The sequence below is a fragment of the Hoplias malabaricus genome, chromosome 1 (assembly GCF_029633855.1).
Source record: "Hoplias malabaricus isolate fHopMal1 chromosome 1, fHopMal1.hap1, whole genome shotgun sequence".
Lineage (NCBI taxonomy): Eukaryota > Metazoa > Chordata > Actinopteri > Characiformes > Erythrinidae > Hoplias > Hoplias malabaricus.
In genome coordinates, this window is record NC_089800.1 from 18,958,388 (window position 1) to 18,984,471 (window position 26,084).

At 38.6% G+C, this 26,084-nt stretch overlaps 2 protein-coding genes across 4 annotated transcripts in view; one reads left to right on the forward strand and one right to left on the reverse strand.

Moving 5' to 3' along the window:
* nup58 (nucleoporin 58) lies at positions 1–14,890 on the reverse strand. 2 transcript variants are annotated; one of them, XM_066664565.1, is made up of 13 exons: positions 14,512–14,890; positions 13,631–13,788; positions 13,445–13,477; positions 11,796–12,065; positions 11,148–11,310; positions 10,558–10,623; positions 9,320–9,494; positions 8,795–8,874; positions 8,505–8,623; positions 8,306–8,388; positions 7,965–8,166; positions 1,734–1,829; positions 2–1,170 (listed from the first exon to the last, which is right to left on the reverse strand). In XM_066664565.1, exons 1-13 carry the CDS (start codon positions 14,589–14,591, stop codon positions 1,001–1,003), a joined length of 1,695 nt encoding a protein of 564 aa, XP_066520662.1. In that variant the 5' UTR covers positions 14,592–14,890; the 3' UTR covers positions 2–1,000. The 2 variants fall into 2 exon arrangements, with proteins under 2 accessions (XP_066520750.1, XP_066520662.1); XM_066664653.1 differs by lacking the exon at positions 1,734–1,829 and having other exon boundaries at positions 1–1,170.
* Positions 14,345–26,084, forward strand: part of mtmr6 (myotubularin related protein 6) — an 18,411-nt gene continuing 6,671 nt past the window's right edge. Inside the window, exons 1-8 of one of the 2 annotated variants that reach the window (XM_066664352.1) lie at positions 14,345–14,381; positions 16,345–16,418; positions 19,425–19,544; positions 22,508–22,670; positions 23,451–23,608; positions 24,806–24,934; positions 25,534–25,668; positions 25,871–26,003. In XM_066664352.1, the coding sequence (XP_066520449.1) occupies positions 16,395–16,418; positions 19,425–19,544; positions 22,508–22,670; positions 23,451–23,608; positions 24,806–24,934; positions 25,534–25,668; positions 25,871–26,003 (862 nt within the window). In that variant the 5' untranslated portion in view covers positions 14,345–14,381; positions 16,345–16,394. Of the gene's footprint in view, positions 14,382–16,200; positions 16,220–16,344; positions 16,419–19,424; positions 19,545–22,507; positions 22,671–23,450; positions 23,609–24,805; positions 24,935–25,533; positions 25,669–25,870; positions 26,004–26,084 lie in introns of those variants that run through there. The other variant, XM_066664436.1, reaches the window with a different exon arrangement.

Here is a 26,084-nt window from a genome sequence, read left to right on the forward strand (position 1 = left end):
TCATCAGTGTTTTGCTCCCACCTAATGCCCAACACAATACGCTGAAGAAATCATTTCCTTTTATTAATAAACCTCTTTCAAGTCAAAAAAATACCAGTTTGCACATAAAGTCTAGAAAAATTTGTACTACTTTGTAATGACATTACAATAGATGAAACAAAACAGTAAATGGAGTAACAAACTACAAAGCTTTTACATACAGGCTGCAACCATCTATTGGTACATTTCAAGAAGCAAAAAGTACTTAGGGGTAATGATCTCAAACTGATGGTGAGGGATATTTAACATGCAAGATAGACTGACATTCATACAATCACAGAGCACAAAGAGGCAAATAAAGTGACAGACAGGATAAGTTCACAAATATTGTCGAATCAGCTCTAAGTCAACGTTTCTTCAAACATCCTGTCGTTCCATCAACTGCAGTTGGTTGTAAACTCATCTGACGTTACTGTGCCAGTCATCCAAATTTTGCAAGTCCCATACACTAAAAAGTGTCAGAGACTGTGTAGCGTCATATAAAAATAACAGAAATAATAAAGTACAGGACAGTTTGAATGATGAAACATGAAACATTTTTAAGTGTGCTCAAGAAAGCTGTCCCTTAAAGGCATTCTCCAGTGTTCTTCAACCTAATCCCTGTCTCCCACATGTGCAGCATATGGTCAATTACCAAAGAATGCGTTAGGACATTTTCCTTTACTTAGAAGAAGAACAGGAAATCTGTTGAAGTGAAACACACTTACTATAAAGGCCAAACGATAAAGCCTCATTTCCCACTAATTTTAAAAAGTGAATTTAGAGGAAACCAGTTTTTCTGTCCTTTTCGTATGGATACCGGCATCAGTAGTAACTGATGGTATGATACATATGTAGCAGACAGAAATTAAATTGAAAGAAAAGCATTCTTTGAGCACACCCACCAAATACATAGAGATCTGTAATATGGACTTCTGTGGCCTAAATGCTTATTCCCTTTACCCCTTTTACACCAGATTTTCTATCTCTTGCCCCTCTTGTTGCCTGCTGGAGGCTTTTTGAGCTGCAGCAGAGGTCCTCCTGTCCCAAATCCTGCTGTTGGGGTGTTGGAGACGCCAAAAGTAAGCCCAGCTGATGCGTTGATACCTGGGTTACTGAAATTAAAGCCAGAGGTGCTGGAGCTTCCAAACCCTGTGTGAACAGGAGAACAAAGTTAGATGTATTTAAAGCACTTTTATTGCATGATTTCAAATCAGCTGTGTATAGAAATTATTACTCAAAAGTCCAATATTGTTGGATTTTTGTTTTCAAACTATAATTATAATTATATTCAAGTGTCTTAGTGAGTATAACTACATTAAATAAATATAACCTTTTCAAAATAACATTTAGCTCCTAATTCCTAATTGTAAGTTTCCTAACACAAAATAAAATATGTTTACAAAAACTTCAGTTTCAGATTAATGCTGAGTTAACTAAAAACCTTCACTGCTGTTTTAAAGGGTGTTGTCTTGTTTATGGCTTGTCAAAATTAAGCAGACCTATGTCTGTAATTTCAAGGTTCCACCCCTGAAAGGAAGTAATTTGACAAAATTGAAGACTGTTACATAATCCTGAATGCAGCATGCACCCTGAGTAGCTTTGGCTCATTCTAGAGCTGATCTTCCAGGGAAAGGGACAGGTTCCAAGATGATGTTAGTAATACTCTGTTAAAGGTGGTGTGAGGAATTGGAGGAGGGTGCCATGGAACACACCTGCACTCAAGCTCCCTCCAGATGGCTTGCTAGCGGAAAAACCGAATGACGAGCCTCCAGTTGCCACAGCCCCGAACCCCGGGCCGCTACCAAAAGCTGCCAAGAGACAGACCAGACAAACTTAATTGGTGCTCTACTGAATATACCAATATCAGTGTCACATTAAAGGAATACCCAAGTGGTTTCACCCTAATCTGTATATACAGCGTCTGCCCAATAGTTACTCCAATGTGCTTCCCCGCACTTAGCAAATGAAAACAAGGCTCATCAACTACAGAAACACGTAAGAGAGATGTCAATGAACAGCTGCTGAAGCAAAGAATAGAGAAAAAAGTAGCATACACCAACAAGACAGGCACTGAATTAAAGAAGATAAAACACAATAATGAACAACTAAAGAAAACAGGAGTAATATTACTAGCATGTTTTTAGTCAGTGTTTTTTTTGTGTGTGTTTTTACAAGGAAATGTCAAAATTTGTCTTTCGTGATCAACAATATAATAGAGATGTGCCAGAGGTTAGGTGGAACAAACTGGTGTATTCCTTTAATAGCACAGATCAGTGATTACATTATGTTGCGTAAACCCACTGAGAACAAAAATTAATAAATAAATAATAAAATACAAAGATCATTTCAGGTTTTCTTGCCACCAGTCCTATGCACAACTTTTATCTGCTACCAAACATACAAACTGTTGTTGGCTATGAGCACATGGACTCCTTGTAAAAATTCTGCATTTTTCCAGCACATAATGGAAGCTGAAAACATAAAAGAGGGAGTACCTCCAAGGCAGGTAGAGCCCAAACAAGTGCCCACGCCCAAGACAAAAGGAGCCCCAAAACCTGCCCCCAAGGGCACCTGAGTTCCTGGGACAGAGAAAGAGAGCAGAAAACCTTACTCTCATGTAGAGGCATCTAACACTGCCTGGAGATGTGTATAAATAAGGGTCCCAACCCCATAATTCACTCAAGACTGGAGGACAAGAGTGAGAAATGCACAACATGTAGTTTAATGATCTGACACTTTCCCTATCCGAACAGTCACCTGCAGCTGAGAGCAGCAGCCTTACAACAAGACATGCTCATCTTCTGCCTGATTGTGTATACCGAATTGCCTACTCAAATCTCTCAGTGGTGTCAGATTCAGTTTGTTTTTCAATGATTAAATTCTCTCTGACAAACTGCCTATAGCCTACTCTTACTTACCTGGAGTATACAACATCCCACTAGTTTTAAAGACCATCTCTAAGTCCTTACGGCTCAAATTGTTCCCTGGTGAGATCACCGTTCATAGTAGCTTAAAATGTAACCTACAAAGTATTTGTGCTCCTGTCTCGTTTCCTTTTAGCTGGATTAACATTTAATCTAATTTTTTTTAATTCAGAGATGCATTATCATGTAAAGAAATCAGCATCTCAAATTGACAATACTTCATCCAATTGATGTAAATCAATAATTGGTCAGTCAAAAAGAAACAAAGACATGGGCTTTCCTTTAAAAAAACTGATTTATTGTCAATTTAAAGCACTTACATTAAACATGACAAACAATTCAGGACAAACTTATTCCTATTGCATTAACACTTTTTGATTCAGAATTGAAGCTATTTCAAGATATGCATTTCAAACAATAACTAGACTAACGTAAATGCTGTAACTACTTCAAAAGGCACACAGTATCATATGCATCAACAAGCAATAGTTTAAATAGATCCTAAATGCACTTAAAAACACACGTAAATGATAATTTACTTATGTTACTGTGAGAAAACAAAATCAGCCTCATTAATGTGTCCCACTGTTACAATTCAAGGAGTGTACCAAACGTACTTAAAATGGTCACCCCATTCAACAGCTTTAAAAGTACCTAAACATACAGGAGCAAGAACTCAATCTTTATTTTTTAAAAATGGCATGCAAGGTTATATTTCATGTTAGAGCATTAACTGAGAGCAAGAGTCACCTAGTGTGGTCAGAGAAGTCCAGTGATTTGCCTGCTCTACAGTTAGAGGTGTAACAATTACAATAAAATATCAAAACTAAGATGCATTTTGGAAAATAAAGAGCCGAATTTGCCCTTCGGTTTTTTCAGAAGCTCTCATTTACAGAGTTCTGTAAAATGCAGTTGAACTACTGTACTTTTTCCCTATGGTTGCTAGAGTTTTCATCAACAGGCACTGAAGATTTCTATATCATAGCTTTCATTCATCTGAACAAAACCAATCTGTAGATTACAGAATTAGAGTACTAAATATTTAAGTGTAACTGATTCATGGACCAAGACAAACTGAATTCAAAATGAAAGAACTGTGACCTGTATCAAGGACTAATGTGTTATATGCCTAAGAACAGCAGTCGAATACTTGAATATATGGAAAAAGTAAATCAACAGTGTTTCTACCTATGAATCATGACAAAACGAAAATCAGTCTTAGACTTTCTTTCCACTAATCCATACAAGCGCATGATTTTTTTTTTTTTTTTGCCAACAGATGCTCTACATTACCACCATGAAGAGCACAATTAAAATGTATTTACAACCTTCATAAAATGTAGACAATCGAAAGTCACATCAGTTCTAAGCAGCCACCACACAGAAAGATGCTGGAACAAAGGTCCAGAGCAGCAGCTTTTAAGCACAAGGCCAATGGTGAATGGCTGCACTGCTGAAGACTACAATACTTTTGGCACAAAAAACTATTAGTTCACTGCATGTCCTCATGACCACATGGAGCAGCTTTTCACTCTCTGCCCCTCATCTGCTGAGTGAAAGAACACTGTAGCCCTTAAAAATGTAAATAAATACTAGCATTCAGTGTGCAAAAGTCAGAGACCACCCTAAAAGTATTTGATTTCCTGTCAAAATGTGGACTAATTTTTTAGGAAATAAAATATCTTGCTTCTGACCTGGGGACAGAGTCTGAAATGATGTGTAGTAGCTGTAACCGAGAAAATAAAATATATACAAAATAGGAATATATGCAAGTCAAGCACAAAATCTGCTGGTGTTCAGAGAACCACAGTCTGACATTCTACATTCAATGTTAAAAAGATCTTCTTTCCTACTTTGATAATTAATGGCCTGGACCTTCATTTAAAGAAAACAATAGCAATTTAAATACGCAATCGCACCAAAAAAATTACAATATGATATTCTTCCCAAATCACGCAGTCCCATTTCTATGCTTTTCTGGACTGGAAATTAAGGAAATACAGGGTGGTTTCTGACTTTACTGCATCCTTAAATAAACATAATTTCATGTAGTTATGCACTATATTAGAGTTATCTTCTGTTAAACACACCATCAACTGAACAACGCTATGGACCAGATCTTTGAAGATGAAAAGTTCTGTTCCAAGCATGAAATGAAATAAATATAAATGTGAAAAATGATTTAAAAGGCACAAATAATCAATTTCCAAAAATGTTAAAAATACTAATAATAAACCCAGGAAATAATACCAAAATGATTCAGCTATTGAAACAGTCAACTACTGTGCCAAATGAGAAAAATTACAAAGCCCTTTTGCTACTGACTAAATCCTCTGGAATCAAAGTTTCCACATCCAAGTACTGTAGATATTCTTACATACTGTAGATGATCATAGTTTAAATCCACTTTGATTAAACTGGATTGTGTGTGGTGATCGTAAATGGGGAAGACATCATCAACAACAACAAAATACAGTCAAGAATTATCTTAATATTAAACGTAATACGTTTTTCACATTGAGTTATTTTTAAATTAGATTTTTAAAATAAGTATCAGCCTACTCTAGGCCAAGTGCATTGGCACAAATTTAACACTGTAGTGTTGGCACACATCAGACCAGAAACTGAAAGAAATCATGTAGCCCTAAGCAGCTGCCTTGCTGATTGTACACGTCACACCTTTAAGACTCTATACTTATTGGTTCAGCCCAGAATCAATAACCAGACACTCCTGTATATGACCATGATGTGCATGCAGTCTGAGTACTCATTAGAAAATTCTACTTACAAATTTTGATTACTGAGAACTGCAGTTATACACTGAATGAAGCAGCCACTCAATTTTTACAAAAAAAAATTCTGTAACCTGTTATTATTGCTCTCTCATCTCCGGGGACACAATGAATGCTGTCATGGAAATGAATACAGAATGCAAAGCTTATGCTACCAGAAATGTGTAAAAACCATATTTAAAGAATTAATACCCTTTTGAAATGTGCAGTAATTAACCTCTGAAACACCCTGTAAAATCAGTAGCTTACACTGTATATTCAGAATAGAAAAATGCATAGGCAAACCTCACAGCAATCCTGAAATTTTAAGCATAGAAACAATGCACTCATCTATAAACATCAGTACTGAAGAAGGGAGTGGCAAGGAGCTGGCTGCCATTCACATTCACATTACATTCTGTAATAAAATATTAAATACAATGTGTTTGCTCAAGGCAATTATGAAATGTAGAAGCCTGTGGTGAATGAAATTATCTGCAACAGCACAAGTGCTCTTTTCTAACCTACTAAATAATGGACACCCTACAATGTTGGTAAAAAGCTCTGACATAAATGGTTCAAAGTATTTGCAAAAATTGACTAATATAAACCATGGCAATGTCAAAAAGGTGTCTACTAGTAATACTTTTCTGCCTTTATTAGAAATCAAACATGGCAAAATGTGGTAAGCCTCTTTTGTTAAACCTTTCCTTTTTAGTGAAAACTAATGTTTGGCATGCTCATTCCCAGCATGGACCTATTTCATCAGTCAAATAATTTCTGCATCATTTGCCCCAAATGTATAATTTATGACAGTAATAATAAAATATAAAATATAAAAAGGGAAAACCACATGAATACCAATCTATAGTTCGATCAAATGGCACAAATTATTTGGGAGATAAATCCAACATCATAACTGGCACTACTTTGGTACAAAGGCATTATTGAGTTATGAGCAACCACATGCTTGGCTCGTTTTAAAATATAATGACTGATTAAACAAAGAAGGGTGACATGGACTGGGCATTTTCAGGCACACTAGGAATCCCCACAACTCCAGACGGACGTTCTCCCATAGAGATTCCATTACATAAACATGGAAAATTAAGCAAGGACTTTTTATAGTAGCCAGCTATATAAAAACTCTACAATCAAATATCGCAATTATTGCCTTTTCCAGTAACTGTCTTACTTATGGATGACACTTTTGAAAGACTAGAAGAGAAACAAAAACATGTCCAAGAAAAAGGGCAATGAATTTAGCCATTAGGTTCTTGTGCTATATATATGAAGAAAAGACAAAAGCCAGTATGTTTAAGTGTAACTGGTCCATATGCAGGGCATATGGTGTTTAGAAGTGTATTACTCGCTACATTACTGCTATTAAAAACAACACTCAAGGGCCAAACCATTTTTACTCCCAAACTTGAAGCCAAACTGCTCCCTTTGGAGGCCGATTAATCATGATTAAAATTCTCAAATTAATATAAAAAGAAACTGCTTCATTTCTCATAAGAAAAAGCTTCCAAGAAGGCAACCTCTGAATTATTTGGACTATATATATGCACCACTGCCACACCAGCACCCTTTAAATCACAAGATATGAAAAAAAAGACCAAACATGAAAAACAGCAAGTACCCTGTTATCAATTAGTATTTTAGTTACCTGATTGATTAAAAACCTATATAAGTAACACTTGCTGGCATGCATTTGCCTCTTGCATCACAGCATATTCAGAGTTTAAATGAAATTCCATCAACTTCATCTTAATACTTGTCCTTTTAATCTATGAACCATCTAATATAGGTAACTGAGCACTATGCTAAGCTAATTGTTTATTATTATAATGATTATTTTTCCTGTACAGCTTTCTGTTCATCTCAAATTCTGTTTTCCAGTCATAAGCTATTTCTAAAGCATGGAAAGGCAGGTCTTTAATTTTACAAAGTGCTTTGTTTCTTTAGCAAAAAAGAAGGGGAAGTCTGCAAGTAACCCTCTCATATAAGTTTCAAATGAAAGAGACAATAGGATACATGCCCAAAAACAGGCAGGGACACTGGCTCTCCATTCCTCTCACAGAAACTAACCAAAAGGCAGAAAAATGGATCAAATTAAGAAAAAAAAAACATAGCACTGACTACAGTTTATTCTTCTATTTCTTTTCCTTTCTCTGTCTGCCTGCCTCCCTGACTGTTTCACAGCATAGAGGTCAAGAAGGGGTCTAGAACTTGAAGGCGGTCAGACCTGGAGCAGGTTGCTGCTGCTGAGTGAGTGTTGCAGCCATGGCAACCGCTGCAGCATTGGGGACGGTGCCGAAAGGTGCTGGGCCTGTGGTCACTCGCGGGGCACTCTGAAGCTTCCGGCTGGTAGTCCGCTTGGACTCAAACACGTCAGTGGAGTCTTCCAGGAAGGCTCTCCTGTAGCTCAGATACTGATGTTTTAAGGTCTGTAGAAGACAGTGGAGAGTTGCCTACATGTGGTTTTGGTGGTTTTCAAAAGGAACTACATTTTAAACATAAATTAGCTACAGGGTGGCCAATATAATGTATCAACTATGCATAATTGGAAGTGAACAGAAAACACACCTTCACATTCTCATGGACAGCTTGTAATTGTGCAGCCAGAGCAACAAACGTCTGGTAGAGCTTCTGCATGGCCTGTGAGAGATCTAAACCCACACACACACAAAATAAACCACAAGGGACATAATAACATCCTATAGAAGTAAATGTTTGAATGCTATTATGAGTGTGTATATTGGGTGAGGTGTGGTTGTTTTACTACCTTGAGGGGTGATGTGAGAGCTGTTGCTCTGGGTAGTAAGATGGTTTTCCAATTCCTCAATTTGCTGGCGATACTGCTGTAACTGCACCTCAAACTGCTCCACCAATCCCCGGAAATAACTTAAGAAATTGTTGGGGGGAGGTTTCATATATTAATCTCTACCAATTTCACAGAAATTCTGCAAGACATACTGTCTGATGTATTACTTTTATAATCAATAATGTAGAGAATTAAGAGTAATATGTCTAGCATAAGAAGAGGATCCACTCATCCTGTCAGTATGAACTTACTCAGACGGTGCAGTATTCTCATGTTGAAGACCAGGTGGCGTCTTCTGGGTTCTCAGTGCAATATCAGCATTCTTCAACTCCTGAAGAAGAAATAAACAAATGTGCAATTTAGGCATACTGTGTGACAGGTGTGAGCATTTCTACTAGCAGTCAAGCATAAAGTTGTGCACCAGAATGCAAGATCATCATCATCACATTTGTTTGGCATTTATAACAAATAGATTTGGTAACTCAATTTTTCTGCTATTTTTATTGTTAACAGACTTCTGCACTTTGACTAATAGCTTTTGCTAACAGAGAGCGAGAAACCTGCCACAACTGAAAATGTTCTTAACTATTTCTAGTACGTGTAATATATGCTTTCAAGTAAAATAAAGCGGAACTTCTGCAGATAGATAATATTTAAATATCAAAAAGAAATATTAAAGATGAATAAAAAATATGCTTGGATGTTTTTCTTTTCCTACTTTTACTCATTTGATTAGGATTCCTTTTCTTCTAATGAGATGTATTGTGTTTCTGTACCTGAGCAGTCTCCATCTTGAGTTTGTCTATGGAAAGGGCATTCCTCTGCAGTCCGCTAGCACTGACAGACAGAAGTTGCTTTAAAGTCTTAATATCATCCTGCACTTTAATCATCGCTTTAGAGGACATTCTGCTGATCTCCTCTTGAACCTGCTTTTGCTCCTTCACAAACTTCCTACAAGTACAACAAATAACAGTTGAGAAAGCATGTCTTTTGTGACCGAACACAAATGAACCCATCATGTTCTTTGACAGATGAGGTAAAATCGACAAGAACTTTATGTTCACCACCATTCTGAAGGTATTCTGTGGTCAAGGCTGTAGTTAGTCAACACTGAGCATTTTCTTTTTGTCTGATTACTTTTAATGGTGAAATGCTATGATTGTGTTGTTTGAAAGCTGCATTAATAAGTCCCATGATGGAAAAACTAAAAATATAAATAATAATAAAAAAAATAATATTAATAATAATAATAATAATTATTATTTACCATGGGGTATTTAAACCCTGTTAAAGACATTCTTAAATTTTTCTTTATCTACAATTATCCAGACCTATACAAAATTATAGCATAAAAAATGAATGCTTATTGGTGTACTTTTAATACTGTGTCAAAAACCGGGTTGTTCATGACAATGAAATGATCATTTTTCAACACAACAAAAATGAAAAACTTTTCTGGGTTAGGACTATGTCAAGCCCTGACAAAAAACACTAATGTGACTTCATCAGCCCCATCATCACCACTTCAGCATAATTTTGCAATACATTTTATTTTAATTAAAAATTTGAATGTAATTGAAGGGTACTATTTCAACCACAGATTTCCTTGATTACGACCAGATTACCTTTGCTGTTAAGACTGTGTTTTAGCAGTCCTTTGGATGAAATATAAATAAATCCAGAAGCCAGCCATGCTCCAGAAACTTTTTGAAATCAGGTTTAATGTATCTATATTGTTAAAAAAATGGAAGTTTATTCAAATAACATTCTCTGGTTTCCTTGCTGAGTTTGTCTCAGTGCAGAATCCTCTCACTTTGTTAATGCTATTACAAATGTAACTGTGGCTCGAGTGTAAAAACCATGCAACTACATTACTATTTTCATTGCAATGCTCTTGGAAACAATACCTCCAAAATGGCTGTATGGTTACATTACCTGCAACAACCACACATGACTGACAAAGACAGACATTTAATCAATACAATAAACTGTTAAAGATGAGCGCAGTACTTACTGAAAATTGTCCACATCTTGACAAATGGGGGCAGGAAGGTTTTCATCTTTGAGAGCTTTGCTGTCTCTTGAGTTAACCAAAAAGAGTATGAAAAATATAGTGACCCAAGTGCCAGTCAAATCTAGCATCAGAAAGTGTAAAAATCTGCCAATATTCAATCATTTTACTCTCCAAACAACAAATCAGAAGCAAAATAAACATCATAAAATAAAATTCAGGAATGTAATTAACAATGTAAATGAATGTATATTTAAGTTTTTTTTTTTTTTTACACATTATCAATATGTAATAATAACAACACGTATCTATTCTCTCTGGTCCATTTTTTTGTAACTTATGACTGATCCCATGGCTGTAGCCCTACTGTTCAGTAATTGTCGTCTTAACAAAATCAAGTCTCTTTTCAGCTACTAAGATGGTCATTTTGTTAACTATATTGTAAATGCCAGCAGTATTAGTAATATTAATAAATAAAATGATGTGATACATTATTTGAAATGTTTGACAACGCAATGATAATCTAAACATAAAATTTCAATCTGCCTGCTCCTGAGGTACTGACTATTGGCAGACGTTTTATTTCAACTCACTCAGGTCTAACACTGGATGATTTATCACTCTTGTTCTCAGAAGAGGTGCTGAAATCCACTCCACCCAAGCCTACACTGGGTGCTGGGGCAAGAGGGGCTGTGGTTGCTATGGAGGATGAGAGTAATCCTCCTAGACTTAAGCCCGCTCCAAGAGTGGATGGCCCTAATCATAAAACATGCAGAAACATAACCAACACAAGAGTTTGAGAGACACAAGACTTAGAGGGAAGCAGATACAATATGGAGTAAAAAACTTTTATCAGCTCAGTATTTAATGCCTTTTTTTAAGAGACTGTGCTGTTAGTATTGAGTGATGTATCATCTATACATGTTTACTGTTATCAGTGTCACAGCAAAATTGGTTTTCCATTTAAACAGTAGCTACATTGTAAACTTTTCAGTTTACAATTACTGTATTTAATGGATGCTCCAAAAATTGTGACATGCTTATTCACAGTGTAACAATCTGTTTAGTATAGATTTCTGAAACTGTTTTGTGCATAACTGATCAGGTTACAATGTGATACCGCAGTGTATTTGGATTAACAATGTATTTTATCCATACCATCCATCCCTGTTGGTTGCATTGTGAAAGTGCAGGCTATAATAATCAAGAACCAGGAAGCAAGTAGTTAAAAACCTTCTTACCTGTTGGAGCAGAGCTGGAGAAAATAGAAGTGCCTAAGTTGAGGCCTGTAGCTGGACCAGAGGAGGAGGCAGGTGCTCCACCCAGGTTCAGCGAGAAACCTGTGGACCCAGTCTGAGGGACTGAGGAGGCAAGGACGGAGCCTAAAGTCAGGCCAGTAGCTGCTGGGGCAGAGGTGGTGGTTGTCAGAGAAAACGGAGCTGCAGAGGCTGTTGGTTTCCCAAAACCAAAGCTAAACCCTGTAGAAGCAGCAGTGGGTGCAGCTTGAGTCCCTGTGAACAACACAGTGTTTTAGAGATGGCTGAACATTTATAAAAAAAAAAAAAATAAAGTATTGATTTCCTCTTATATAATAAATAAGCACAGTAACAAAACACCATCTCCCGTTAAACTCATGCTTAAAGATGTACTATCCAAGACTTTACATATTCATATAGCAGCAAACTCTTCAATTCAATGCAAAGACGTAGTGGAGTAAATGCGTCCTGAGCAGAGAAAAAAGCCACACTCAAGGCCTTGTGTTTACTCTCCATCCTGTGCCCTCCCCAATAAAATCAACACTGCCCACATCGTTCTCTAAAATATGAATTCCACCGCCAAACATTCAGGCCCACGCAAACATTGAAACATTACTCTTCTGAGAAGTTTTTTTTTTTAAATAAATAAATTGCAAAATGGAAAATACCAAGTTCTGCTGAAAAGCTTCAACAAGACTCTGGGCTCTCAGTTACTCTCTAGAAGCACTCTCCCAGGTGAGTGACTCCTCTTCCTCTAATGTCAGGTGATGGCTCACTGGAAAATACTGCTTTCCCTTCTCTAAATCCATTAGAAAAGTAAATTCCTGCTTCACCCTTTGCTGTGTAGCATTTGGTGGACTGATATTGCAGACTTTTCACTTTAAATGCTGCTGCAGTTACACACAAGCCTGAAGTTAGCATCTTATTCACAAGTTCAATGCAGCGCAGCTTGGCTCCCCACAGTTCATTCATTTGTGTTTTTTACCCTATGCTCCATACCTGTAGGAGCCTGAACTTTGAAATCAATATCTGATTTTATTGCCTAGGTGAAGGTAAGGAGATCTCAGTTGCGTCGGTGAGGAGAGCTCTCTTGTGCCAGTGAACCTTTCTTACAGTGTAACTGCATTTGCTTCACACTGACAGAGAATGACTACACTGTGCATCTAAACAGTGAGTTCCCTGAACACATTAACTACTCCTGTTCTCCCTGGACTTCTACATTCCTTGTTGGTTTGTACTCTGTGTTGGGGTTTTGTGGACATCTATAAGCGCTTTAGTGATGGAAAAGCACCAAGTAAAATGACTTTTTCCATTATTATCATGTCCCATGTCTGATTTCATGAACGACTGGCACGATACTGTTAGCTGTTACAGAATTTGTTGTGAATGTTATAAGCTCGGCTGGACTGATTCAGAAAGACATTTTAGCGTTTGCTCTGAGCTATGAGAAGTTAAACATGAAGGTGTAACTGAAGTCTGAGAAGGTAAGGACGAAGGAAAGGGCATCACCAAATATCTGTTTATATTTAGCTTTGAGACGTTAGCATCACCTATGGTTGCAAAATCTCGGATACTGCATATATTTAAGATTCTGAAAACAAACAAACAAATCTTAAGCTGAAACATCAGCTTACCTAAAGTAAGGCCAGAAGATGGTGCGACAGCTCCTGCAGTATGCAGAGACAAAGAATTAGAGAGAAATTCTGCAAATCAACCATGCAACAATTATTATTTGCATGGAAACAATTCTTTGAGGCCATTGCCTTTGTAATTTGCTAAAAGACACAACAACAATACTTTGAATCAACAATGCCTCATACCTGAGGCTGGTGTGTTGAAGGAGAATCCACTTGTTGGTTTCTGGGCGAACAAGGTGCTCCCGAAGCTCAAGGAGGAGGTTGTAGTGGTAGCAGCTGGAGTGGAAGTTGCTCCTCCCAAAGCCCCAAAACTAAAGCCACCAGTGGCTGCAGCTGGGGCACTGAGGGTTTAAAACATACAGCACATTAACAATGTAAAACATCCAACAACTCCAACATTGCAGTCACTAAGACCTACGTTACTAAAAGACAAGAAACTTCCAGCATGATTATTGAATTTGAAATAAAATGATATTAAGTTAAATAGCTCCCAGGTAAATACTAATATTTTGGAGTTCATTGATCAAATCATTGTACAGATTCTACATACTTTTACTCAGAATCAACGACCAATGGCCAATGAATTCAAGAATTGAAAGCATATTTCATTCTTAATAGGAAAACAAAATATCTCAGATTGGTTTTTTGGGAAGTAATGTTTTGTCGAGAAACTTCATTTTATATATATTTTTAAATATTTCTCGCACCCCAAACCCACCTCCACCCAGAGTTTCAAATTTAAAAACGTCAGAAGATTTTATTTTATTTGAAGTCTCACATATTGTTCTGCATTAAAAAAAACACCAGGTGTTTACTCTTAGAAATTAATTTAAACTTATAGATGCTTAACGTTAGCGCCCTTCGAGTAGAGATTTACCACATTCTTAAATCCCTCACTTATATCAGGATAATAATCATACTGCCCAGCTTTAGGGTAAGACATTTTCCCACTATTTTTAAGCACATAAACATTTTAGATGAGGGTTCAGCTTCAGCTTATTTTAACCGGGAGACACAGCTATCCATCATTCGTAAGCTAAAACTGAGCTCCTGGCTCCATCTACCTGGTCGCTGCACCAAATGAAAATCCCCCGCCGGTGTTAGTGGAGCTTAAAGTGGTTGTTCCGAAGTTAAAGCCGGACATTTTGGGCTCTGATACTTAACATTAAGATGCTTTAAAACATGAGCAACGTCAAAGAGCGTAGCGGCTAACTGTTAGCACTGCAGATCTCCGACCTCGTGGAGGCTTATAAAACTAAAAATACACACCACCATCTTATTACTGCCAACTTAAACAGAACTTAAAACTCCTGCTTGCACTACTGAAACTTTAAATTCGTGGCGTAAAACTTCAAATGAAGGCAGCTGTTTTTAAAAATAAAATTTATTTCCGCGCTGTTTCTTCTTCCTCTGCGTAGTCACGACATCGGACTCTTAAATGAATCGGTTCATTTGAATAGGTTCCTTCGAATCAGCTCAATATCAAAGTTTTTATCCAATCAGGACTTTTTCTCGCCATAGACTGCAGCTTGTGTGTTTATGGTTTGGTGCGGAGATCTGCTTGTGGCTCCGTTTATAAATAAAACAAGTCACGGGAACCTAATAATGGCTGGCAAAAGATTTACTTCGTGCACTTGCTTTTATTTTGAAGGGACGTGCGTTGGAGCTTTATGTTTTTACGGAGAAAACAAGGTGTGAACTTGAATAAAAATTCAATTGTTCACCTGTAAAATGTAAATAATTTGACGTGAAATTGGTCATGAATTAGTTTTAATGGTGTATCTCGGAATATTAACAGTTATGTAATGGAATTCCCTTTTTAAATAAATAAATGAATGAATGAATGAATGAATGAATGACTCGTGCGGGCCATGAGGAAAAATGTCAAACGCCTGATTCATTCAATCAAATTTTCGCAGGAATCGGTTCGCTAACTGATCCGAACCCTCCAGTGTTACCCAATATAGCGTGAGAGCAGCAGTTCGCCCCTTGCGGCCTGGAGAAGAAACTATAAGCTCAGAGTTAAATTCAACTACATTTTCAAATACTCAAGAGATAAAGATGTTGTCTATATTCAGTTATATTTAAACGTAAAGGGCCCAATTGCATTCTGCATTATTTACAGTTGGGACATTTTTTTTTAATATTTTGGAAATTGTTGTAAATCTGAAAAAGTAGGTTATTTGAGGGCTTTTTTCCTTTTGAGAAGTTTTATTATCTTTTCAAGTCTTACAAAGACTACAACCTCTCCTTAAATATGTGTTTTAAAATATTTTGGCCAGTAAACGCAAAAATGTCATATATTATGTGATGTTATGCAGCTTATAAAATAGCCTAGCTCACATTTCTTAGGAAGCTAATTTATTCTGTTTCCCCCAATTTTCATTTGCCCACTTCCCACGATGAATGATGGCAGTTTTGGTGCTGCCTGCTCGCCAGAAGTTGGCCAGCTCGGTTAAGTGAGGATTTTTTAATATGTGGAACCCTTTTGGTTCACAAGCCATACTGTCACTGGGCCAGAATGCAATTTTTTTTGCCAATAGTGGGCCACATCTGCATACTATCTGAGGCTTGTTCCTATCTATGAACTATTCAGTCTTTGCATTTTGCTGTTACACCATTCAACATCAATGTTTATGCACGTTAATTATACTATTACACAGAAATACAGAAAACACCATGGAGTTCATACCTGTGTGTGCGGACTACATTTCCCGGCATGCGTTTCGTGTGTTGTCGTGGCGGAGACACGCCCCGAAGAGGAAGTTACAGGTCAGAAACAGAAAGAGGAGAGTGATCAACATTAGAAACAAACAGCGGAGACGATGCTCTGAAATTTCGGAGGAGGCAGCTGTTGTATCGTCTTTTTTCATGCATCAACTTACATCTGTTTACAGCCTTCTTCTGTTTTACCGCTCGATCCCTGAGACACTGCTGCAGCGGCCTTATGGAGCATATCCGAACACCAAAGGTAACGGAGATAAGAGGAATCGGCTTTAAATTAGAGCTTTTATGATTGACACTTGTGTTGGTTGTGTTGTTATTCACTCACCAGCGCAAATATCGTCATTTGTTCATTTGAATCGGATTCCTGTATATCTGCGCTTTCTCTTTGATTTTAAACACAATCAGTACAGACCCTGTTATTATTTTCTGTTAACATTGGTCAGTGTTATTTTCTACCATTTAGGCAGCTGCGATGCTCAGTTTACTTAGTTTAGTTGGTCCTTTTGCATTAGCCACATACAGACATAGTCCAATACCAATATCTGACACAAACATATCAATGCTATCATCGTTAGAACTCCATGAACATTAATCAAAAATAGACACAGAGGCTATGCTGCATAAACTCTTGAAATTACAGTCTGAGCAAGAAGACACCCTCTTGTGAAATAAAGTTTTTAACCTTGTTGACAAGTCTGTGTGGTGGCGTATATGCTCGAAGACAAATTATGAGCAATGTCAGCAGTCAGTGCCGCAACTAAGCATTATGTTTGAATCTGCTGTGTCTTAGAAACACAGGTTGTCAGGTTTTCTTACATCACAAACTTAAGCTACCAATCCTATCAATTTGCAGCAGGTGTCTTTCAAGATGCTCTTTCTGGAGCGAGAGATAGGGATGTATTCCATATTCATAGATTTGTGTGTAGTAAATGAAAACAAAAGTGTAGAGGTGCATCTAAGCCACTTTTAAGGCAGCAGGACCTTTACTCGATGAGGTTTTGTGATAAAAGGGTTTAATTCATGACCAGAGGTGGAGTTTAATGTTCACCATTAGAGTTCACAATGTTTCACGTAGGACATTTTAAATTCGTTAGAACGTCAACAAATGCATCTAGAATAAGTCATAGGTCACCTATTGTATGATTAAGGTTCTTAACATTGTGTTATCTACTCAAACACAAGACCCCATTAATGACAGCTGGACACTACTGTTAAACCACTAAGAAACAAACAAAGCTTTTATAGCTGCTGTGTGTATTTTTCCAGCAGGTTTATTCTATGTAGATTAGCGCTACAGAACAAAGCAAAACAAGAATTATTTTTAATATATAACTAATAAGAGTTATTAGTGCTCTATTTTAAACTAAACCATACGTTATTTCATAGTCCAGGAAATGAGTCATAAAATATAGATTTGAAATTTCAATCTAATCAAAGGTTTGTTGAATGGCAACATATTTTTTGTCCCAATGCCAATATAATTTTAGATTTCACTGCAAATCTCCTCTCATTTCCTGAATTAAGGAAGCGTTTTTAAACAAACTTGGATCCTTGAGCCATAGTTGTAGGATTTGGTGAAGTAGAAGCAAAAATGCCAACTATTTTGTAAAAGAAATTCAGACAGAATTAACCTGGTGCTGCATCTGAGTACCATGGATGAAATTATGATATAGAAGATGTTTCTGCTGCAGCAAGAAAGGCCATGATGGTTTGCATTTTTCTGGGCAACTTGTGGTATATATAAACTTACAACTGCGGAGCAGCTCCACATGAGGTTGAGCTTACCATGTGAAATCAGTTAGAGTGATATAACACTTCTCCCCACCTCAGCAAATATTGGACCATTGGGCTGAGTTGGTGTAGTGTTTTTTGACCTAATTTCTACTTCACCAATGCTCTAATTGCTGAGTGCAATCAAATCCCTGGACAGCAATCTTCCAACATGTAGTGTAAAGCCTCGTTAGAATAACAGATGCTGTTACTGCAGCAAAGGGAAAATGCTGAATGAGCACATGACGAAAGCACACTTTTCACAAACTGTAATAACTACTTTTAGGCAATGTCTGATTCTCTCAGTCCTGTACAGGATATCTCAAGGCATGCATTGGTATACACATAGGCCTACATTACACTTTCTCTGGTATCACATTGCCAGTATGGACCATCAGCGATGGAGAAAGCCCCTTTAACTCATGACATTTATTTTTTGTTGTTGTTGACTGACACTGGTCCCCACCCCTATCTTTAGGTTTAGTGTCATGTGTTGGTTACTTGCGTATATGTTGCTGGGATATAGTGATTAACCTAGGTGTGCTTTTGATTTCAGCCATTGCCAGTTGCGCAAACACACCTGGACATAGTACTTGTCTGTACACATCTGTAGTTATGGCCTGGGTAAATAAAATGGCTCAGTTGTTTGTAATAATATATGGATCTGTTTTATTGATTCAGCCAAAACTGGCTGAGGAACATGGTGTTTTTAAATACACAGAATTAATATCCCTAGTTACACATAATACACATATTTAGATATTTACACAGTGCAAAGACTTCTGTGTAAAAGGTTTGCAGAAATCCACAATGAAACAAAAATTCAGTGTGTGGCATGTGAGATATTGTTGTTTCATGAACATGTTACTGAGTCATCATTGGGAATGATTCACTGGCAATTAGACTCAGGCTCTGGAAGAAAGTGAAACTTAAAGTCTTTTGACCCCATAGAAGTGGGCTGTCTGATTTCAGGTTTCAAAACGAGCTCTGCCAAAAAAGAACACATGATCTCTCTCCACTTCCACAATGAAATATTTAGCCATTACTACATACAACGCACATCTTACAGCAGTGTGGTGATGTTTCAAACCTAGGACTTCCTGATTCAAGGATATGGAGAACCTCCTTCTGATGATGAAGGTGGAAGTATATTTTGAAAAACTACAAGTGCTTAGTCTCTAGAACAGTAGATGGCTGGCAGGATTAGTTGAGCATCATACCGTTGTGTGGTGTATTTGCTCAATGCCAGCTGGGTCTAAAAAAGACAAAACATGAAGAATGTAAAATTGTTAATTATGGCAAACTGATTCTGTAGAGATTAAACTGAGCACCACAGGAAACCACATATAATTACAGAGAACATATGAATTGCTGGTTTTAGGCTGGGATGCCCTATATTTGGGTAAGGACCTTGGAGTGAATTGTAGCTGTTGTTGTGTTCTCGCAGATCAATGAATGTGTTATATGCTTCTATTTACAGGTAGAGCAGGTGAAGCTGCTGGATCGCTTCAACAACAAGTCCACAACAGGAACTCTTCACCTGACTGCTACACACTTGATCTTTGTGGAGAGTAATACAGCAGGTGCTCAGGAGATGTGGGTAAGGGAAAACCTCCATTGTTAATGCTGCACACAACCCTTCTATTTCACTACTGGCTAACATCCACCTCTGTGATCCACCTTCGGGTGCTTCGGGTTTTCTCCCATGAACCAAAAACACTTGTTGGTTGGTGGACTGGCTGTGTGACATTATCCACAGCTATGAGTGTGTAAGTTACTGTGATGGACTGGTGCAAAGTCCAGGTTGTGTTCCTGCACGGTGCCCAATGATTCCCAGTAGACTCCAGACGCATCTATACCTTTATCAGGATGAAGTGGGTACTGAAGACTGTATGTTGAATGAAGCCACAGCATATGGCAAGCCGTACTACTTAAAACATGATATAAGGATATGAAACTTACTTGGAATGCTCTTTCCTAGTTCTGAGCAAATTCAGCTGCTACTTGAGTCTACACTCGATTACAAAATTTTTGTGGGCTCTTCATTCATTCATTCATTCGTTCATTCATTCATTATCTGTAACCGCTCATCCAGTTCAGGGTCACGGTGGGTCCAGAGCCTACCTGGAATCACTGGACGCAAGGCGGGAACACACCCTGGAGGGGGTGCCAGTCCTTCACAGGGTGACACTCACTCCCACATTTACTCATGCATTCACACCTATGAACACTTTTGAGTTGCCAGTCCACCTACCAATGTGTGTTTTGGACTGTGGGAGGAAACCGGAGCACCCGGAGGAAACCCACGCAGACACAGGGAGAACACACTAAACTCCTCACAGACAGTCACCCAGAGGAAACCCACACAGACACAGGGAGAACATACCACACTCCTCACAGACAGTCACCCGGAGGAAACCCACGCAGACACAGGGAGAACACACTAAACTCCGGACAGACAGTCACCCAGAGGAAACCCACACAGACACAGGGAGAACACTCCACACTCCTCACAAACATTCACCCGGGGGAAACCCACGCAGACACAGGGAGAACACACCACACTCCTCACAGGCAGTCACCCGGAGGAAACCCACACAGACACAGGGAGAACACACTAAACTCCTCACAGACAGTAACCCGGAGGAAACCCACACAGACACAGGGAGAACACACCACACTCCTCACAGACAGTCACCCGGAGGAAACCCACGCAGACACAGGGAGAACACACCACACTCCTCACAGACAGTCACCCGGAGGAAACCCACGTAGACACAGGGAGAACACACCACACTCCTCACAGACAGTCACCCGGAGGAAACCCACGTAGACACAGGGAGAACACACCACACTCCTCACAGACAGTCACCCGGAGGAAACCCACGCAGACACAGGGAGAACACACTAAACTCCGGACAGACAGTCACCCGGAGGAAACCCACACAGACACAGGGAGAACACTCCACACTCCTCGCAAACAGTCACTCGGGGGAAACCCACGCAGACACAGGGAGAACACACCACACTCCTCACAGGCAGTCACCCGGAGGAAACCCACGCAGACACAGGGAGAACACACCACACTCCTCACAGGCAGTCACCCGGAGAAAACCCACGCAGACACAGGTAGAACACACCACACTCCTCACAGACAGTCACTCGGAGAGGGACTTGAACCCCCAACACCGGATCCCTGAAGCTGTGTGATGACTTCACCTAGTCCTTCCCTGTTTTCCAGTTGACAACAATCAGGGGGAAATGTTTTAAGATTTCTTTAAGCATACAAGGCTCTTCCCGAATTTCTAGTCACCAAAATAAAGAGAGGAATCTCCTAGACACACTCTTTGATTTCAGCATGAAAGTGTCTTAGGCTAAGGGAATGAGGTTGGTAGAGCTGTGTTATTGCAATAGACAATGTTGCCTAGGACACATAACAAAAATGTGCCACGTTGGAAAGTGTAGGAAGAGCAGAGGAATGCAGGAATACCAATGGCCCACAATGCACAGGTCAGTCAGTCATTCACCAGTGCCACAGAACCACTGACCAGATCTGACTTATCAGAGCTCAGGGAGTAGTCTTACAGTGTGGGGCTCAGTGTCTTGGTTGTAAAAAGCTTTCTGTTTGCAGAGAGATATGTGCACACCCACTGTTTCATTGTTCTGTGTTCCTTTCTGTTCGTTGCCTTTGCAGGTGAAAAGAATGATGTGCCAGGGTGTGCCATTGTATGAGTGAAATAAGGTCAACACAATACAGATAGGCATTGATTTAAATACGTTTACCTACATCTGTGAAATGATTAAAGAAACGCTATGTAAGGTTTGGTATATTTGCTCCTGGGTTCCGCCGACAGTTGTAGAGCGTAATCAAGGGGGAGGGGGAGGGGGAGTGTGTGGATATAGTTTCCTAACCTCCTCTAAAAGTTACATAGGGCACTTTCTGCAGTGTAGAACCCAGAGGAGCAATGACGCAGACTTTGTTCTCCATATTACAGGTCAGGGAAGCATCACCATGATTTTGAAGCTGTAAGTTTAAGATAAAAATACGACCTAATGTTACTTTAAAAATCTCTCTGGTTTAGCACGTCTGCCAAATGTAAATATATGTAAATATGTTGGGCTGAACCATTTTTGCAAGTTCAGATAGCATAGAGGGTCTAATGTCTAAAGCCTTTTCTCTCAACTTAGTCTAGAATTTTTTATTTTACTTTACTTACTTTTTTATCTTACTTTTTTGGCAAGAATGGAGATAAATATGCATTTTAATGACTCCCAAACATTGAATTTCAAAAACAACTATGCAACTAATTAAATGAATATGCTAATTTTGTGTCTCTGGAACTCGCACACTGTTGCCTCTTGTAACAACATTAATATGGAGGCCCATTCTAAAATGGGTTGGGAAGACGAGGCATTGTTGACTTTCAGTTTGCCATAGAACTTTGTTGAGGAAATCATGAGCTCAGAATAGTTCAGGAGTAACAGAGTACAGTTTCATAAGGTAATGCACTTAACAAAGATACTCTTTTATTTTTTGTTTTTTTTGTTTTCTGTTTTTTGCAGATCCTTCATCACCACATAGCATCTGTGGAGAAGCTCTCTCTGACCACTAGCGGCTGCCCGCTGCTAATCCAATGCCGGAACTTCCGGGTGGTTCACTTTGTAGTCCCCCGAGAGAGAGACTGCCACGATGTTTACAGCTCTCTGCTCCGACTTCTCCGACCAGGTCAGTATGCCCAAAGTTTGGGGATGAACACACTGCTGACTGTTGCCATGAATCAAAAACCTGCATCAGTTTATACAGATGTTGCTACTAGTTGTATAACATGACTGAGCATGTGCCTCGTTATTAATAATACACACACACACATTAAATTGTTTACTTAGCATTAACAGATACATGAATCCTCACATTAACTTGGGCAAAATTAGCAATAAGTGCATGCAGGAGACCTTGAAAACAAGCAGGTATTGTTGGAGAAGAATGATTGACTCAGCACCAATTATATTAGCTAACATCTCACCTGTCTCACTAACCAATAATTAAATCCAGAATTATATTAAGCTACAACTGATCCTACCTCCAGGCCTGAAGTTGGATGAGGCACCTGAACATTCTGAGTGCTGATTTCTCAACAACTGTATTAAACCTGTGGGAATTATCTTAAAGATATTTTGTTACCTGGGTAATCCTTAATATATCAAGTTATTATAAATGTTCTCATTTGTATTTAAGCCATTCAAAAAAAACTAGGTGTCCCAAGTTTTAAAAAGCTGTGTATCCTCAGCGTTTTACCAAAGTCAGAGGAGCTGGTGAGTATGCAGTAGGTTGCAGGTGCAAAAGTCATGCTTTGATGGCTCAAGGTCTCAAGTGGGTATGTGTGTGTGATAATGAGTGTGTAACACTTCCGAGTCCAGATGGTGATCTGAATGTGTCTGCTGCCTTTGACTTTGTTCACGTTGCAACTGTGTTCTTGTCTTTGTGTGTGTGTTTGTGTGTGTGCAGTGTCATACGACGAGCTGTACGCTTTCTCCTACAACCCGAAACAGAACGAGCAGCAGAGAGAAGATGGCTGGCAGCTCATTGACCTCGGGGCTGAGTTTGAGCGTATGGGTGTGCCATGTGATCAGTGGCAGCTGACAGACGTCAACAGAGACTATAAGGTACATAAGTAAAGATTTATAGCTGAGGATAAACTTACTGTCCTTAAGGGATATATGAAATTGTCTGTAACTGCTTATCCAGTTCAGCGTTGTGGCAGATATTGTAAATATGTATTGCAATACTGGTTTGTGATATTGATGTTGGAGGTAATGTGGTTTATAATTTAATCTAATTTTGATAGTTTTAGGTAAATATGTTTTGATACATTTAAACACATGTCAGATCAAGGGTTCACCAAGATGTTTTGATAAATTGCAAGATATCATATAGCCTTATATGTTCAAAAATGATATTTTGTCTCTATCAGGTAGCTATTGTACTTATGTTTAAGCCATTTCCTACTCTTGTCAGGACAAAACATTTGAATTTGAACAGGGGCTTGTTGCTGTTACACAGAAACATGATACAATCTCCATCATTGAATCTAATTCTGAACATTCTTGCCCTACATTCTGCCCTTATGAAGTTATTAGGCAACATGATTAGATTTCATGAAAGAACATCCAACAAGACATTAAATGCAGAGGTGGCAATATTTGTGGCATATCTCTGAGAAAAACTAACGAGTATTTATTCTTGTAATGAATTCTTAGCATTTTATAAAGAAGGGCTTTGTTTACTTTTTTCCTTTAAACTGACACTTGCAGCTCAACATGCTTTCAGGAGAGCACTAATTAATAGGGAAAGAGTGGCCACTTTTGCCATTTTGACTGTGATCTTCTTAGGAGTCCCAAATATTTTATTATTCAGAAACACCACTGAACCACATTGAAACATTGTTTTCCCCTTGAGGCAAGCTACATATTAATTAATATTATTCATTCATTCATTCATTCATTATCTGTAACCGCTTATCCAGTTCAGGGTCGCGGTGGGTCCAGAGCCTACCTGGAATCACTGGGCGCAAGGCGGGAATACACCCTGGAGGGGGCGCCAGTCCTTCACAGGGCAACATAGACACACACACACATTCACTCACACACTCACACCTACGGACACTTTTGAGTCGCCAATCCACCTCCCAACGTGTGTTTTTGGACTGTGGGAGGAAACCGGAGCACCCGGAGGAAACACACACGGACACGGGGAGAACACTAATTAATATTAATACTATTAAAATAAAAGATTGTATTAATTTATTTGCTTGCTGCTGCATAATTGAATAATTTTCTATTGTATTTTGTACTGTTGGGCAGGTGTGTGAGACATATCCCAGAGACCTGTATGTGCCCATCACAGCCAGTAAGCCCATCATCGTAGGAAGCTCCAAGTTCAGAAGCAAAGGCCGCTTCCCTGTTCTGACTTATTTCTATCAAGAAAAGAAGGTACGAATCTTGGACTTTTCAAAGAATGAATCCATGCTCTGACAGCAAAAGAGAACAAAAACAAGCAAACAAAACTACAAAACTGTAATAAAACAAGCATGGCAGATAAGCATTTTAAACTGGAAAATTTCCCATGGGAAATCTATACTCGTAAAATGCTTGGTTTGAATGGTATTTTTTTCAACATTTGGTAAAACATGTCTATTATCTATTATGGGCAGATAGGTTAGTTTTCCTCTTAGCTGACTAATGGGTTCTGAACTTGTTTTAATGAGTTTTGGTTGCTGTGGTTGCTGCATCCTGTGCGCTGCCAACTTTGTTGACAGTTATGGGAGGGGATAATGTTTGCTGGTGTATGGTGAATGAGATAAGACCTGATTACACAGAGACATTAAACATGAAATAGCTTTCTGACAAATTCTGCTTGATCTCACTTTGTTACTTGCTCTTATCTGAAGTATTTTACTGGGTGCCAGCTCCCTGCTCTACGCTGCTCTGATTAATGATCTTATCCTTTTAGTCTGGCTGTATTTAATTGTCCTGCCAGTAAAGAGTGGGGAAGCTAAATTGCGTGTGTGCGTTTGTCTGTGAGTTTATAGGCAGCAGTGTGTCGGTGCAGCCAGCCTCTCTCAGGCTTCAGTGCTCGTTGTCTGGAAGATGAACACATGCTACAGGCCATCAGCAAAGCCAATCATAATAACCGCTTTGTTTATGTCATGGACACGAGGCCTAAGGTAAACTACTTTGGGAAATACATGTGATAATAATCATTGTTGTTTTATGTACAATACAATCTCATTAATCTGTTAATGAATTCTTAAAATACCTAAAACGTACTAAGAATTCAATTTACACTTAAAACTAAGAAAACTTCAGTACTGTAAATACAAAAAAAAAAAAAAAAAAAAAACATTGTTTTCCCTTGTTGTTTTTTAGCTGAATGCTCTGGCAAATCGTGCGGCAGGGAAAGGCTACGAGAATGAAGACAACTACTCCAACATCCGCTTCCAGTTTGTGGGCATTGAGAACATTCATGTGATGAGAGCCAGTTTACAGAAGCTTCTGGAAGGTCTGGGGACGGAAACTGTTAAGCTACATTGCATACAGGCTATTCTTAGTTTCAGCCATTAGCGCCACTGACAAAGTCTTT